The 15,259-nt window shown below is 42.8% G+C and overlaps 1 protein-coding gene across 1 annotated transcript; it reads right to left on the bottom strand.

The window, feature by feature from the left end:
- Positions 1 to 11,327: 11,327 nt before the first annotated feature.
- On the bottom strand, positions 11,328 to 13,197 carry LOC115819522 (zinc finger protein 250). Its single transcript, XM_030783031.1, has 2 exons — positions 12,531 to 13,197; positions 11,328 to 12,343 (listed from the first exon to the last, which is right to left on the bottom strand). The coding sequence occupies exons 1-2, from the start codon at positions 13,195 to 13,197 to the stop codon at positions 11,328 to 11,330; spliced, it is 1,683 nt and encodes a 560-aa protein (XP_030638891.1).
- Between the last annotated feature and the right edge of the window lie 2,062 nt (positions 13,198 to 15,259).

Genomic DNA, 15,259 nt, shown 5'->3' with positions numbered 1-15,259 from the left:
TCTGTGAAATCCCTCTTAAGTTAAAAAAAAAACCAAACAGAGTGAAAGCCACTGTGCTGTAAAAACCTTAACATAAGCCTGAGTCAGATCTCACTGTAAAACACAGAGAGAGAGAAACAGAGACACAGTCGTACAGAGAAAGAGAGAGAGGTATAGATAGAGAGTTCGACTGACTGACAGAGAGAGAGGCAGAGACGGAGATTTAGACACACACACACACACACACACAGACACACATACGCACACACAGAGTGGGAGAGTCAGTGTGTGTGACCACAGCAGAACTGACAGAGAGAGAAAGTAGTATAATGAATAAGCCGAGTAAAACACCCCCTGTGTATGTGTGTGTGTGTATATTTATGTGTGTACGTATATATTTATATGTGGGCATGCATGTGTGTGTGTGCGTATGTATATATTTATGTGTGTGTGTGTGTCTGTGTCTGTGTGTCTGTGTGTATGTGTGTGTGTGTGTGTTTATATATTTATGTGTGTGTGTGTGTCTGTGTGTCTGTGTGTATGTGTGTGTGTGTGTTTATATATTTATGTGTGTGTGTGTGTCTGTGTGTGTGTGTGTGTGTGTGTGTTTATATGTGTTTGTACGTGAGCATATCTCCAACACAACAGCTCCTAACTCTCGACCTTTGTTAAAGCTACACTCATACAGAGACAGAGATTTCATTGTACATCTCTACTTAACCAGCAATGTGACACATGAATATTACAACCCAGATATAGAGTTTCAGTGACTTAAATTAGCAATTACATACACATATATGTCCACAAATAAAAACGAATCCAAATCTAAACACATCCAAACACGGCCAACCAAAGATTAATGAAATGACACATGGAAATGGAGGAATGGAAAGTCAGTTATTGGATGGAGAGCATTTGTTTGATCTCTGTGGAGGCTAAACTGACTGGCATATTTTTGGCATTTCCAGCATTTTTTCAAGAGAAATTTTCCAGTCAAAATAAAATAAATTTTCCTGGCTTTCCTGGCTTTTCCTGGCATATATTTTCCAAGTTCACAAAATGAAAGAAAGAAAGAAAGAAAGAAAGAAAGTTTCAAGAAAGAACATATTTGAGAGTGTGTGTGTGTATATATGTGTGTGTGTGTGTGTGTGTGTGTGTGTGTGTGTGTGTGTGTGTGTGGGTGTGTGTGTGTGTGTGAGATGCACTGTGTATGTATGACAGAGCAAATAAAAAACAAAAATAGTGCGAGAGCAGAGAGAGAGAGAGAGAAAGAGAAAGAGTGGGAGAAAGACAGAAATAGACTGTAGGGTTTGCCTAGCGGAGGCAGGCTGGCATCTCTGGGCACAGCAATGGCTTAACCTTTTGTAAGAGAGCCAGATGGCTTTGGGGTTGCCCACCGGTGACCGCAGCACCCAGGACTGGCACGGAGAAAGAGGAGGTGAGTGTGGACAGGAGGTGAGGGCCCTCAGAGGGTAAATAAACACTGGGAAGGACAGGAAAGGTAGTGCAGGACAGCCTTGTTCGTATGCCCCATAGGACATTGTCTGAGGGGAATGAATAAAGAACTTTGCCTATGTAGTCAAAAGTAATTTAGAAGAAAGCACAAGGGTTTCCAAGAGAATCAAGAATATTCTTTTAAAATAAAGCAAACTGTGTATGCTAATGTGCTGTACACTATTAAACAATAAACATCAGAAAACAATGTCAAATGCCCAAAAGACGATAAGAGACATTCATCGTTTACTTTTACAAGAGTGTTCATTTACTTCCAATGACCATATGTTTCCAGGATGTGTTTGTAACGGCCATCACCACTGTCCTTAGCAGAGTACAAAGCTTGCTGGGCTGGGGAGGGCTAACTGGTTCAGTTGCTGGGAGTGAACTATGTAGCCTGTAGAAGTATGAGAGACAAACCTTGGAGTGAAGCAAACACATTTCAGGTCAGAATGACCTACTGACATAGCGACCTTTCTCTACAGATTGTTAAACTATGGTAAGAAGAACTGCTAATGATATGTACAGCCAAAGTGTACTGAAAGCCATGGAAATTATTTTCTCTTTTTTTTCTTTCTTTCTCTCTCTCTCTCTCTCTTTTCCAGGTTGCATTGCCCATTAGTGTTGCTTTAATTAGAATCATTAGACCATCATTAAGACTGTTCTGAGGTCATGTGGCGATACCAACGCTAGCATCAGATGTGGACAATTTTAGATCAGAAGCGCTGGCTAAAATATTGTACAATCTCTTCCACAATTGCTTCCAATAATATCTCATTAGTAAAAGTTTTCTTGCCTCGGATAGATCAAAATGTATCATGTCATATCTTGTCATTCATAAAGTCTACGAGAATGACTGAAGCCATATCATTGAGTTCCTCGCTTTGCCAGTATGTTAGCAGGGTCGTAGCCAGTTCAACTGGATTGACTGAGTGAGAGAATCCGACAGCCACAGCTTCTGTGGTCTTAACCTTTGAGTGAGAAAAGCAGACATAGTTTCTCTAACAAACAGAGGCCTAAGCAGTAAAACTGGGCAAACACTCGTGACTGGGCTCTGTCTCCAGATGACCTCATTGACAATTTCTCCTCCACCCCACTGCGATCTTTTATGTTCTCACAGTGAAACTCAATGACACACCAAAGCACTGGACTATTACCAGCGCCTGACCGACATCAGAGAGAACCGGCACTCTGTGTGGTCTTGTGTGCAGGGGCGGTAAGTAACGGAAGTAAAAGCACTTCGTTACTGTACTTCTGTAGTATATTAACAGATCTGTACTCTGACTGAGCATCAACAATATTAGTAACTTTCCCTTTCTACGCAACTACATCTATAAAGAAATTATGGACTTATTACTCCAATACATTTCTGTTGGAAACTGTCGTTTCTTGTTTCATTTGCCACGGTCAGTCATAAGCCATTGTTATTTTTTGTTTCTTTCTTTTCTTTTTTCCTTTTCTTACACTTATTTTTGTTTTATCAAGTGGCTACCTACTGAACGTGTATAGTAATTCTACTACTTGCAGGATATTTTAAGCATCACTGTAGTTGGACTTTAGTGATGCGGATGTGGACCAATAGGTGGAAGATTGCATGTGTTCCTGTGCCTAGTTCATAGGCCTAGCTGTTGTACTTGCCGCAGTATGTACTCATATACTCATCACTAATGTGAGCATGTTAGCTGGTGAATGTCAATGTGTAGCTAATACTAATCTGCTGCAACAAAGTCTACCAGGAAAATGTTTATAAATGGAGATTTTCAAGAGAAGTTAATGAATGCGCATTTGCGTCACAATCCATGAATTTGAATATTAGATGATACAGGGCATAGTGAGATCATAAGAAAGCATAAGAATGATGTCACAATAAACATAATAGGTTTATAGACACTATATTGTCCAAACAATGACAGGTGGGCTTCATATAGACACGTAACATCTTCCTCACATGATAAACTTATGAAAGATATCCACGCCCAGTGAGAATGTACAGCCAATCACGTTAGACCTCGATCTGATACTCTTTAAATACGATACTCCTCTCAAGTCTGTAAGACAGCATTCAGAGGTGTTCAGATTTGGTTGTGGAGGAGAGTGGTACACACTCTGTCATACAGACCAAAGTAAATTTGGAAAGCTGAATTAGAGTCAGTTAAAACAATGGAAGTTAAATCCCCAAAAAAAGCAGGGGAAAAATATAAAACTATTCAATATATTTGTGCCATACTACGAAGAGACCGTGTGGTCTCACGGGTAAACCAGTGGCTGAGCTGAGGAGGAAATGTTAATGGGGGGCTGAACAAAACATGTGAGTTTAATGGGCTGTATGGAGAGATGGGGGGCGGGGGCGGGGGGGGGGGGGGGATCTGGAAGACCGAGTGGAATTCTGTGATTTACAGGAGTGGAGTTAATCTCTGTTTAAACCTGTGGGATTTCCTCTGCTATCATCACACACGCGGACTATCGTAAACATTATACTCACACAGCTAATCCACCTGCAGCGTGACAGAGCATGGCAACTCCCCCAGAGAAACCGACTACTGCCCATCCATCACGCGTGAAGAAGAATCAACAAGAGCCAAACGCTAGTATTAGACACAGAAAAAGATATATGTCTCTCAGACTAAACGCACACAGACTTATAACAGGGTTATACACTGTTACAAGGCCTGAATTAGAAGCAATTAAACAAAATGTGGGTAACTTATGACCAGTCCACAGAGCTATACAGTGACGATGTATCTTCTCTGCTGACATCATTGCTGTGATGCAGTTGTTCCTTATGTAAACAAACCATAATGACTATGGAGCACAAATGGTCTCCGACTGCTGTGTGGTACGGAAGCAGTTATGTCCCATAAACACTGGTCCATATCAGCTACAGAGGGAACAATACGTGATTTTATGATAAACTGTCAGCTCGTTCTCCCTGCCTCCAAATCTCACAGGAGAATTGAGTGACATTAACATCCGTCTCTAAGGCTGGACTAAAGTGTGGGCAGAATCCTTTTTTTTTTCCTGAGGTGTAAAATCCTTTTCATTTCTCATTTGTTATTTTTTCATCAAGACCTTTTTCAGAAACATTCTGTATTTCTTGTCTGACTATTATTTCTATCACCCGTTCTCTTTTTCCTTTTCTATTTCACAAACATACAGGGAGAGAGAAAGAAAGAGAGAGAGGGAGGAAGAGAGAGAGAGGGAGGGAGGGAGAGATGCCAGTGTTGCCAAAATCTGTCACAGGCTCATATTGCGCTGTATCAATGCCAAGTCATCCCACACTACTAGACAAAGGCCTGCTTCAAAACAGACCAAACCACACACACACACTCACACACTCACACACACACAGTCTGTCCTGCTTAAACACAGGGTGTATAGTTACAATACCACACACATAGAGTTGCTGACACAGATGATAAAAATTACAGGACGTACGAGATCATGACAAATATTTGTGCCCCACAGCATGTGGCCAGTGCCCATGACTATCAAATCATTTCTTTACCAATACTATGTGAAACTCAACATTATTCAAAAAGTTTATCGTCGGAGTTTTACATAGGGTAACTCAAACTTCACTAATATTATGCTCAGGGAAAAGATACATCATAAAAAATACACAGAAAACCCCACAGAATAAAGAATGAACCCCGAAACCGTGAATCGCTCAAAATCACGGTCAGATTTATAAATGCAGGGTTTCCCGTCAATAAGATCCATATATATGTGAAATACAAAGTGATTTTTTTTTAAGTAAATACAAAAAAGACAATACCATAGACAGTAGCAAAATATAAATCAAGATATTCGGTTACTGTCAACAGCGGAGGTAAATTCATGAAGCTTATAACACGAAACGAAAACCAGTGAGTTCATCTCAGTAAGTGAACTGACCACTGCACCATCCACACTACGGTCTTAAAAGTTCATCAAAACAGGTCGTTACCAAACGTTACCGGCGAGGTGAAATCGACGGAGCGTACTTAAAAAGGAGAGTGGAACAGATGTCAAACGGGAGGTTGTTTTGCGAAAAGCAAGCCAGTGGACGTGCCAGCATCCCAAACTCCTCAGCCCCTTTCCTTGACCACGGAGCCCCATGGCTAAAGCCTTCCTTCAAGGTCGGCAACGCACGTTTTTCCATAAATGTAGCTTTCATTCCCCGTGAATCAGTGTCCTCGTTTATTTTTACCATCACGGTTTATTTTGGGGCTCTGTTCGCATTCTAACACAAATCTGCATCAAGGAGACGTAATTAGGGGCTTTGGGAAGGGGGGGGGGGGGGGCAGACACAGAGAGGAGGAGGGAGACATCTCCCTCAAAATTACCTCAGGAATGAAACTGGGCTGAATCAAGATTCCCCTTTACCCCCACCCCTCCCCACTTTACTGCTAGTAAAAACAGAGTCAAACAAATAATAACAAAACAGCACAACATAAACAAAAGCACTGTCTATCCTCTCTTATCACATTTCTCGCTTGTGAGCGAAGGAACGCAGTCGGTTTGGACAAGCTTGATTTTAAAGCTATGAGCTAGCGTGTGTGTGTATGAAACAGTCCTGTGTTAGTAGACTGAATGGCACCGTGCCTTACCACAACCAAGCTCAGAACGAGTCAAACCCTGTCAACCAGACAATGTGCAGGAGAGATTACAGAAGAGGGAGAGGGAGAGGGAGAGAGAGGAGGTAATTTTGTCTCCTCGTTTCTCCTTAATAATAATCTAATTTCATTCACTTTCCAGCTTTTGGACCGTGATCAAAGAGTTTATTCGATTTCAAATAACTCATTTATATTACCAACCATATCCCGCTGCTTCAAGAGGCGTATTTCTAAAGTTCGTGGAAAACTTTCGCCATGTGGTCAGAAGCAGGAGTTCAGGGAGCAATCACAAAAGTAATTCAGCTTCTTGCCTCTTGGTCAACACCAGGCACAACGTTTTGAAACTGCGGCGAATTTCTCCGTTAGGTTTTTAAAAACGGCATGAAGGAATCAAGGACAGACTTTTGACAAATGAAGTTCCACGAATTTTTGAATTTTGTCGAGGGAAAGCAATAAATGGATAAATGGCTACATACACGTTCACATGTAAGCGTGTGCATATGTGCGTGAATTTGTAAAATGCGCTGATGTGTCAGCGCATCAGTACCAAATATGAAAATATTCGTGATGGTATGATAACAGACCACTTAAATTTCATTCACAAATTCATTATCATATTAATGTTTCCGCCGGCTGATCACTATATAGCTATGCTACATACCAACTCTAAATCCAGGCCCGGTGAGAGTATCTGCAGACTGTCCGTTCTCCCCAATCAGAGTGGTGTTGTTACCCTGTTCGCAGGTGTCCTGACACTGGCCTTTGAGGCAAGTTCTTTTGCATATCAGTGGTGCGATGACCACTTTGAAACGCTCGCGGGTGGACGCGCGCTCAGCGCATAGGGCCAACCGCTGGAGCGCGACCCAGATGACGAGCAGATGGGAGAGTATCATCAAGGGCATGCTGGCATCCTTCACCGCCGATCGAGGAGAGAACGGGGCATTCACGGTGGCACAGTTAGTCAGCCAAAGTTAAATCCGCTCAAAACCAAACCACTTCAATAAGATTCTGAAGTTCGACCGTTAAAAATGGTGGATTCGGCCACCACCGAGTGAGCTCAGATAACTTGAAGAATAAAATGCTATTTACTTCTGAAAGAAAAAAACCTTGGCGCTGTTTTACTGAACTCCTTTTCACGGGAAATAAAAAAAAAGTTTGCGTTCCACTGCGAATAAGTGGAATACTATCCAGAGGAAGTCAGTATACTGCAATTTATAAGACCGATTCTACGACTCATAGTTAACAGCTAGTGCGGCGATTGCACGAGGAAAACTTTCTTCATTCCTGTGCTTTTCCCAAATCCTATTTTTCCTCGGTCTCCTCTCCGTGCAGTTGCTGTGATGGCTCGTGTGTGCGTATCTGAGTTTGGGAAAGCTGGGAGGAGGAGAGACGGGGAGAGAGCCAATCCACTCCGGGCCGAGTTGGCATCGCGCCAGGCAGAGCAGGAGCTAAGCTGAAAGTGGTTTCGTTGTTGGTTCTTTCCTTCGCCACCCCTTTCCCTCTTTTCCACCCTGCCCTGCGCACGATAACGGCGTGGCCCAGCTGTGTAAGTTTCTGCGTGGCTCCCCGTTGGTAAACACGGCAGTTACGCCTCCCTTCGACCGACAGCTGTGGCAGAAAGCACCAGCTGAAAGCAGGAGAGCGCAAGTCGCCCCAACTCTCGTAATACTTACGTTCTTCAAAGGTGGAATTAAAATCGCTCCTCTAGTCGCTCACCACAAGCCAGTGGGCAAAGTCTTGCAAGAAAGGACGAAGCATGCACTTACCGCAAGTTATTTCTAAAATATGTTATTATAGTTCACCTAGAATGCCTTTCAGTGGAAAAGATGAAGAAGGCTGTTATTCCAAAATGCCTGGATACCTCTCTGCTTATACACCGACAACTTAAGTGCTGCGTTTTTTTAAAGTGGTTTTATTTTTTACCGCCCCCCGCCCCACCAGATGTGCCAAGAGTTACAAACAGTGTATCACTCCGATAGTTCAATCCACAATTTAGAAAAATGAAATAAATAAAAAAGTCAAATACTTTAAAAACCTTCATACTTGGCAACCTTATGAATACACCCCTTCTAATCCTTCTTGTAATAGGGGTTTTCCAGTTCATTTTCCAAGCAAAATACAGTAGTTATCAGTAATACTGTGTTGATATACTGTGGGAACAAGGCAAGAATGAATTATTTATTCTTTTCTACATAAACTAATATTTCATAATTAGGTCTGTTACCCAGTTTCTAGATTTAATCTGTAATCTGACAAAGTTGTACTTAATGTTTAGAAAAATATATTGGTGGTCATAGTAGTCAAGAGGTGAGCTGGTAAGGTCAAGAGGACTAAGTGAGGGTCATGTCAATAAGAGAACGAGAGAGAAGGAAGGAGGGAGGGTGAGAGACAGAGAGGGGGAGAGAGAGAGAGAGAGAGAGAGAGAGGGAGGGAGGGAGGGAGGGAGGGAGGGAGGGACGGACGGAACAGAACTGAGAGGAATCTAGTGAGCGGAGAGCAAAAGGAGAAGAGGGAGAAAATATGACAGTGAAAGAGGGAGAGAGAGTGAGAGTGATAGAGAGAGAGGAGGCAGAGAGTGAGTTGAGTCACTTCCTCTACGAAAAGTGAGAATGTTTGCTTTCAGTCGCTAAGGAAATGACTCCATAGGCCTGGAGAAAGTCTCTCTCTCTTTCTCTCTGTCTCACTTTCCTTCTCCCCCTCTCCTCCTCCCCTCTAACACACACACACAAACACACACAGGGTAGAGTTCACAGGGAGATCCCATATTTCTTTGTCACACAGCAAATGTACTCCAAAGCATCACGCACACCCAGATACACGCACACACAGCTTGGCTCTCACAGCTACCTGACTCAACATCTGGCCTACACACACACACACACACACACACACAGGCAACTATTCAATTGCTACTAACACAAACTTTTAACATATAGACACTCAGTAGACACACTAAAACAAAAAATATTGCAACTGCAAAGTATCCTTTGTTGTTCAGCTTAAGTTATGCTGGAGGAACATTTCTGTTAAGACATGTTGTCGGAAAAGCTTAGCCACTCTGACAGTTGACACACACACAAAAAAATTGAATCACTTATTTGGCTGTGAACACCAGACTTCTTTAAATGTCAAAGTGAATGAACGGATACATCTTTCAAATAACAGCGACAGCAGTTCCAATAATGAGTCAACCACAACAGCAACATGACAGACAGACTAGAGTCAGACTACTGTAGTTTGTGTGTGTCTGAAATGACTCAGGCCGTGGCTATTCCCTACAGTCTCTGGTGGAAGAGTTTTCACAATGACATTAAGGCTCCTGTATTAGCTAAGCAATGACTGCCATGTCCGTCAATTGGCTCGTAATCTCACGGATACTAAAACGGGAAAAGCACTTCAGACAGGAGAAGCAAAATGTCGTTGGCTGTGAAGGCGAGAGAGAGGGAGCGAGCACAGGGACGGAGCGGTCGTGACTATCCTCATTAGTTCTACAGACATGGCTGGCCCAACATGAGTAACTGTGGTCTGGCAGAATCTTGGACAGCGATGAGAGAGCATTCTGATGGAGGTTGGCTCATTTCTCTGTCATTGTGTTATATAGACTGCATTCTCATATTTCTGAACGGAGGACTCGCAGGCCTGTGTCTGCTCAAGGTTAACCACTGTTTTGTCTCTGGACTGTAATTTAAGGGGCGAAGTTCTAATGTGAATGTAGTGGCTGAAATGATTCTGTGAGGGGGAGTGTACGTCTGTTTCTGTGTGTGTATGTGTTTGTTTATAGCTTGTGGTTTTTTTTAGTGACTATTTGTTTAACATTTGAGTGCTACTGGTACCCCCCCCACCCCATCCCCCAAGCCCTCATCCCATTCCCCTCTGCCCCCCTCCCAGTAGTCCCAAATTTGGTTTATTCAAAATAAAAGCAGTTTGGAGGTTTCCTGTGACATCACGTCCTGTGAGTCACAATCTTATCCCACAAAAATACACTTGTACACTTTAATGGGCTGCGGCTCAAACTCCTGCTGTCTCTGCTTTTTGACCTCTAGTTTCTGAAAGAGCCAAGCAAAACAAAAATAACGACAACCAACACCAAAAAAGTTTTGTTCCCAAACATAGGGATACAAACAAAATGCTACGGCTTTCCATTCTGTCTCATTTAAAACAGATTTATAGAGGGACATCCTTCTCTTTATTTGTCTTTGTTTTCTAAGATATTCTAAAGGTCTGCATGCAGAGGGAAACCCCCTAATATGACAACAGGGGGATAAAAAAAAATATATACAATGCAACAAATAAAGAATATTACAGTTGTAACAGAAATACCAAGAAGCCACTTTTAGAACACAAATGTTTCCTACAAATCCAAATGCAGGCACTGAAAAAAGAGGATAGTGACAGTTTGATAAAACAAGGAGTAAGGAGATACAAAAATATCAATGGACTTTCTAACTCGCGTAAAAACACATCGCCACAACAACGTAACATGTGACCGATGATGGACGGCCTTGACTTCCTCTGAGAGACATCTTAAATCAACCCTTCAATTCAACATAATACACAAATGTTTAAAATTATGAAACTAAATCAGATACAACCATATGCATTAGTGAGAAGCAGTGTATCCTCGGTGTACATTGAGAATATTATATGCTTAGGATGCTTTAGGTTAGGAGCACACTTTGCTTTGGCCATGAAAAAAAAAAAAGTGGCGTTAGAAGTTTTAACTCTGTCCATTCAATAAAATTAGTTCCACAAAATATATACAAGTCTAATATTTGGTGAAAAGTAGACAGGTGAGGAATTGACTACTTGTTAAGACCCCTGTATTGAACAACAAAGTCTTCAAGTTTCACCAAGGGGGGGCGCCAAAGCTGCGTCAAAACTTATCTACTCTTTGGAATGTCAGTGTGCTGTTAAACAGAAAAAAAAATACACTAACATTTGACATTGCATCAATGTCAGTGTCCTCTACTGGATCAGTTATGTGAGCTGAGCTTCACCATTTGAGATGTGACACAGTTTTTTTATTGTTGTTGTTGCTTTACAGTTTGAGTTCGATGTTGTTGAGTTCGATGTTAGGTCATCAAAGTTCTAAGACATTCTCAAACGATGTCCACATGTGAAAGCTGTAACAGAAACCATACACACACCTTTCACAGTTCTTACTCCAACTTTATGCTCATATTTTAGTAACATTAAAACTTTAGAAGAAAGACTTCTCAACCATGTAGACAGTTCTCCTCTTCTCCATAATTAGTCTCACTAGACACAGTCCACTACTGCCTCTCCATCCTCTTCATCTTCCTCATCTTCTCCCCACATCCCAAACCTCACATCTCCTTCTCCCATGGAGTCCTGGGCATGGGGGCCTCCATTTTCATCATCCAGGCCAGTCGACCCCATGTCCTCGTGGGCCCCGTCCAGCCCTGGCTCCCCCTGGTGGGTGCGGAGGTGCTTCCTGAGGCTGGCCGGGTCTTTGAAGCCCCTGTGGCAGAAGGAACAGCAGCAGGGGCGTTCTCCGGTGTGGATACGTTGGTGGTGCTTCAGGTGCTGCAGTCGGCTCAAGCGCTTCCCGCACACGGCGCACACGTATGGCTTCTCCCCCGTGTGCGTGCGGCGGTGCTTACGCAGGCCGTCCAGGTGTCTGAAGCGAGTGCCGCACTCGGCACAGGCGTATGGTTTCTCGCCTGTGTGGATACGCAAGTGCGTCTTGAGAGCCCCAGACTCCCGGAAACGCCGGCCACAGACGGGACAGGGGTAAGGCTTCTCCCCGGTGTGGATACGGATGTGTTTCTTTAAGCTGGAGATGAGACGGAATGTCTTGCCACACTCCAGACACAGGTGAGGCCTCTCCCCAGAAGTAGTGCCAATTGGCTCTGATGCGGAGGGCCGTTTGGAGAACCCCACGCCGGGGGGGTCCTGCCTGGCAGCCAAACCCGATTTGGGGCCCGTTTCCTGGGCTGAGCTGAAGCCTGAGCCCCCAGGTGGAGATGGACTTCCAGAGGAGGAGCTCTTTTGAGACCCTGTGGGTAGAGCCTGTTTGGGCACAGAGTGGTTGGGGTAGTTGCGAGAACGTGAACTGCCCTCCTCTTCCACCACATGGATGTAACCCAGATCCCTGACACTCTGGGCAGACTGCTCACATTCTGTGGGGCCCCCTGGCCCTCGGCCACAGAGCGGCCCCTGCCCGGGCCCCTTCTCCTCCTTTACATCAAATGAGGAGTGAGAACTAGGAGTGGGGCCACTGTGCAGTGGAGGCCTTTTCTCACTTATCTGACCTAAAAACACAGATATAAAGGGCATGGATAGATCTATGACCTTTGACATCTTAAGCAGCCACATAATTAACCTTACAACACGATGATTAAAAAAAAGTGCAGTTGAAGTACACGTTAAATATTGTGTAATTTAAACAGGACAGTTACAAAAGAAACAAAACAAGTATTGATAAATACAAATACATACCTGATCTGTTGACATCAATACAGGTGTTTGCTGGATTCATATTCAAAGGATCGAAGAGCTGGTTAGTCACCGTGCCGTCGGCTTGAATGGAAAGATGACAATTCTTAAATTCTTCCCTCGAGTCGAATCCCTGTAGCGCATCACCCAGTGCGCTGCTGAGTTCCGGTTCACCGCCGGCAAAACAACGGTCGTCTGGGCCGTGCGCATTACGGTGGGTCAGACGGGCAGGATTCACTGGACCCGGTAAAGGTGTGGGGTAAATTTGCGGTCCTAGAGGAGGTGGGCCTCCGAACGGACCCTGAAGTTGATCGATTAATTTTTGGGCGCTACACAAGCACTCCTGTAACGTTTTAAGTTCCCTCTCTGACACCTCCAGTCGAACCTTTAGTTTCTCATTTTCTTGTTCTTTGGTTACCAGCTCCCGCTGAGTCTCGGCTAGCACTACAACAATCTCACCCAAGAGGGTATCGACTGCCGCGGAGAGCGTAGTCCGAATGGTGGGTGCGAGGCGACTTTTCAGGGAAGAGATGGATACGTTGGGCTCACAGTTGACGTTAGCACCGGCATCACCCTTTTCGCCTTTTAGTTCAAAAGAAAATTTAGTGCTACAGGTAGAGGTGTTGATTATACTTTGTTTGCGATGTGCATTGCTATCCGTGGAATTCATACCTGATGTCGATACTGGACAAGTTCTTCCACTTGCACAATCTGTACGCTTTGTATTCATGTCTGGTGAAGCTATCCAGTTACACGAAATCATCGAATACAATGTAAATCTATAATTTAAAACCACCAAAAATTACCATATCGTTTCAGACAAAAGACAAAAGAAACTTAGCTAGCCAGCTATTGTCGCCTTTTAGCTAATCGATATTCTCTTAGCTGGCAGTTAACAAGAGTAATACTCCCTTGTAACATTAGCTAGCTAGCAGCGTAACCACGTACTCTGGCACATGATGCAGAAGAGGACATGGCGTTAAATTTATTTACGCCGACAGCTTTTAAGGCTTATCTGAGAATTGTTACCTTCTACAGTTCTATTCGGGAAGTAGTCTTTTAAGCGATGTCTGCTAAATGCCCAAACCATAACATTCCCATGTATTGAAGCAGCGTCAGACTCCTTATTGGTCTAAGGGCTGGCCGCAGGTCAATGACGTAATTACACGAAAACAAAACGCAGTTTGATGACATAATTTCAAGCAAAATTACTGCTTTCCTTTTTGTTGGAAACAAGCAAAATAGAAATATAATTGTCATATTTCACTATCAACGTATCTAATAAGATAACTAATATTGGTATGACCTGCAGCTTCTTTAAGAGTGAAGACCCGCCTATTCCTAAACATGAAACCCAGCTTCGGTGTCGACACCCAATAATTTCTGTCCTTTAAAACATTTGTAGTACTCGAAATAAGCAACTGTAACGTAACGGTGTGGTTTACACAATTGGACATTTTCAATATACTTTTAAAAATCAGATTCATTCCCGAAATGCGCAAAATATTTGACATTACTTTAACACATTGGCAATGATGCACGTGAAGCAATCACTCAGATTTCTGAATCATTAGTTTGATGATAGCGAAGCGTACTTGGAACCGTGACTCAAGGGACGTTTCATTCACCAGGAGCTTAAAAAAAGGTAAAGAGAGTACAAAACCACCAAAATTTTACAACACAAACAATGCTGTAAACAATCAGGAAAGACAGGAAAGAAAAGCTTCAGTCTGAAGTTGTGTTTATTGACAAAAACTGCCATTTCTGAAAATACACTTTGGACAGCCAAGATGCGCAGTCTCACTGGAGTCAGTCTTAGTATTTGTGCCTCACAAGGAACTGTCTTTATACAATCTGATGTTTGGTTTGAGCGGCATAGACAGTAATTACATTACAACTAGTACAAGCATATAATGACTGAGTTTTTCCTCAGCAGAATAGTTCAGTATCACCTATCCCAGTTTCCACTGAACCCTAAAGCCTTTTGGTGATCAGACACTGTTTGACAGCTTGTGAACTGCATTGCAGTTAGAACAATTAACTAGGCATGTCTTTGTTTGGAGGGAGGGAAGCCCAGTTATACATAGACTGTGTGGAGCTGTCTGACTGATCCTTACAGTAACTTAAACCTGTTTTTGTTTTTTGTTTTTTGTAATGAAGATTTCCCGCTGTGAAATCATAACGATTCTTATGAAAACACATGGCTCCACTTCAACTATAGGTGACCAGGAATGCATAGACTGAACTTGACAGTTAATAAGTATTGACAAGAACAGCCATGTTGGGAAATGTGCACAAACACATGAAACTCAAGAAACTCAAGGGTTCAGTGGGTGGTTCACATTGGTGCTTCAGTCTTTAAACTGTTTTGTGGCTTTGATGAGTACAGGTCTTAATTAAGTTATTAATTAAGAACTGGTTCTACAAGGATCTGGTCTAGCAGATGATAATGTTTCCTCTTGGTGAAACAGTCCTGTGTCACATATCCCAGAACCAATTCAGTTATCAATGAATGCATATTTTCCTTTTGCACACGTATACAGTCTCATGATATTTGAACACAGGTAAAAGTAGAAGTGTTTTCATTTATGTCACAGTTTTGTTGGTGCTGAAATAAGCTATGCTATGAAATCTGAGACCAAGTGTAGGAATCAGCATCAGGGTGTGTGCAGAAATTTTATCAGGATAGGAAAAAATATTTTCAGATTTGAATGTGAAACAGTTTGTCTGTT

The sequence above is a fragment of the Chanos chanos genome, chromosome 8 (genome assembly GCF_902362185.1).
Source record: "Chanos chanos chromosome 8, fChaCha1.1, whole genome shotgun sequence".
Lineage (NCBI taxonomy): Eukaryota > Metazoa > Chordata > Actinopteri > Gonorynchiformes > Chanidae > Chanos > Chanos chanos.
Note: the sequence above shows the minus strand (reverse complement) of the source record. Positions and strands in the feature narration are given on the sequence as shown.

What these genes read in the sequence shown, in the direction of transcription:
- LOC115819522 (XM_030783031.1), bottom strand. Translation starts at nt 13,197, where the DNA reads ATGAATTCCACGGATAGCAATGCACATCGCAAACAAAGTATAATCAAC. An exon ending in TATTGATGTCAACAGATCAG is followed by an intron (nt 12,344 to 12,530) that starts GTATGTATTTGT and finishes CTGTGTTTTTAG; the next exon opens with GTCAGATAAGTGAGAAAAGG.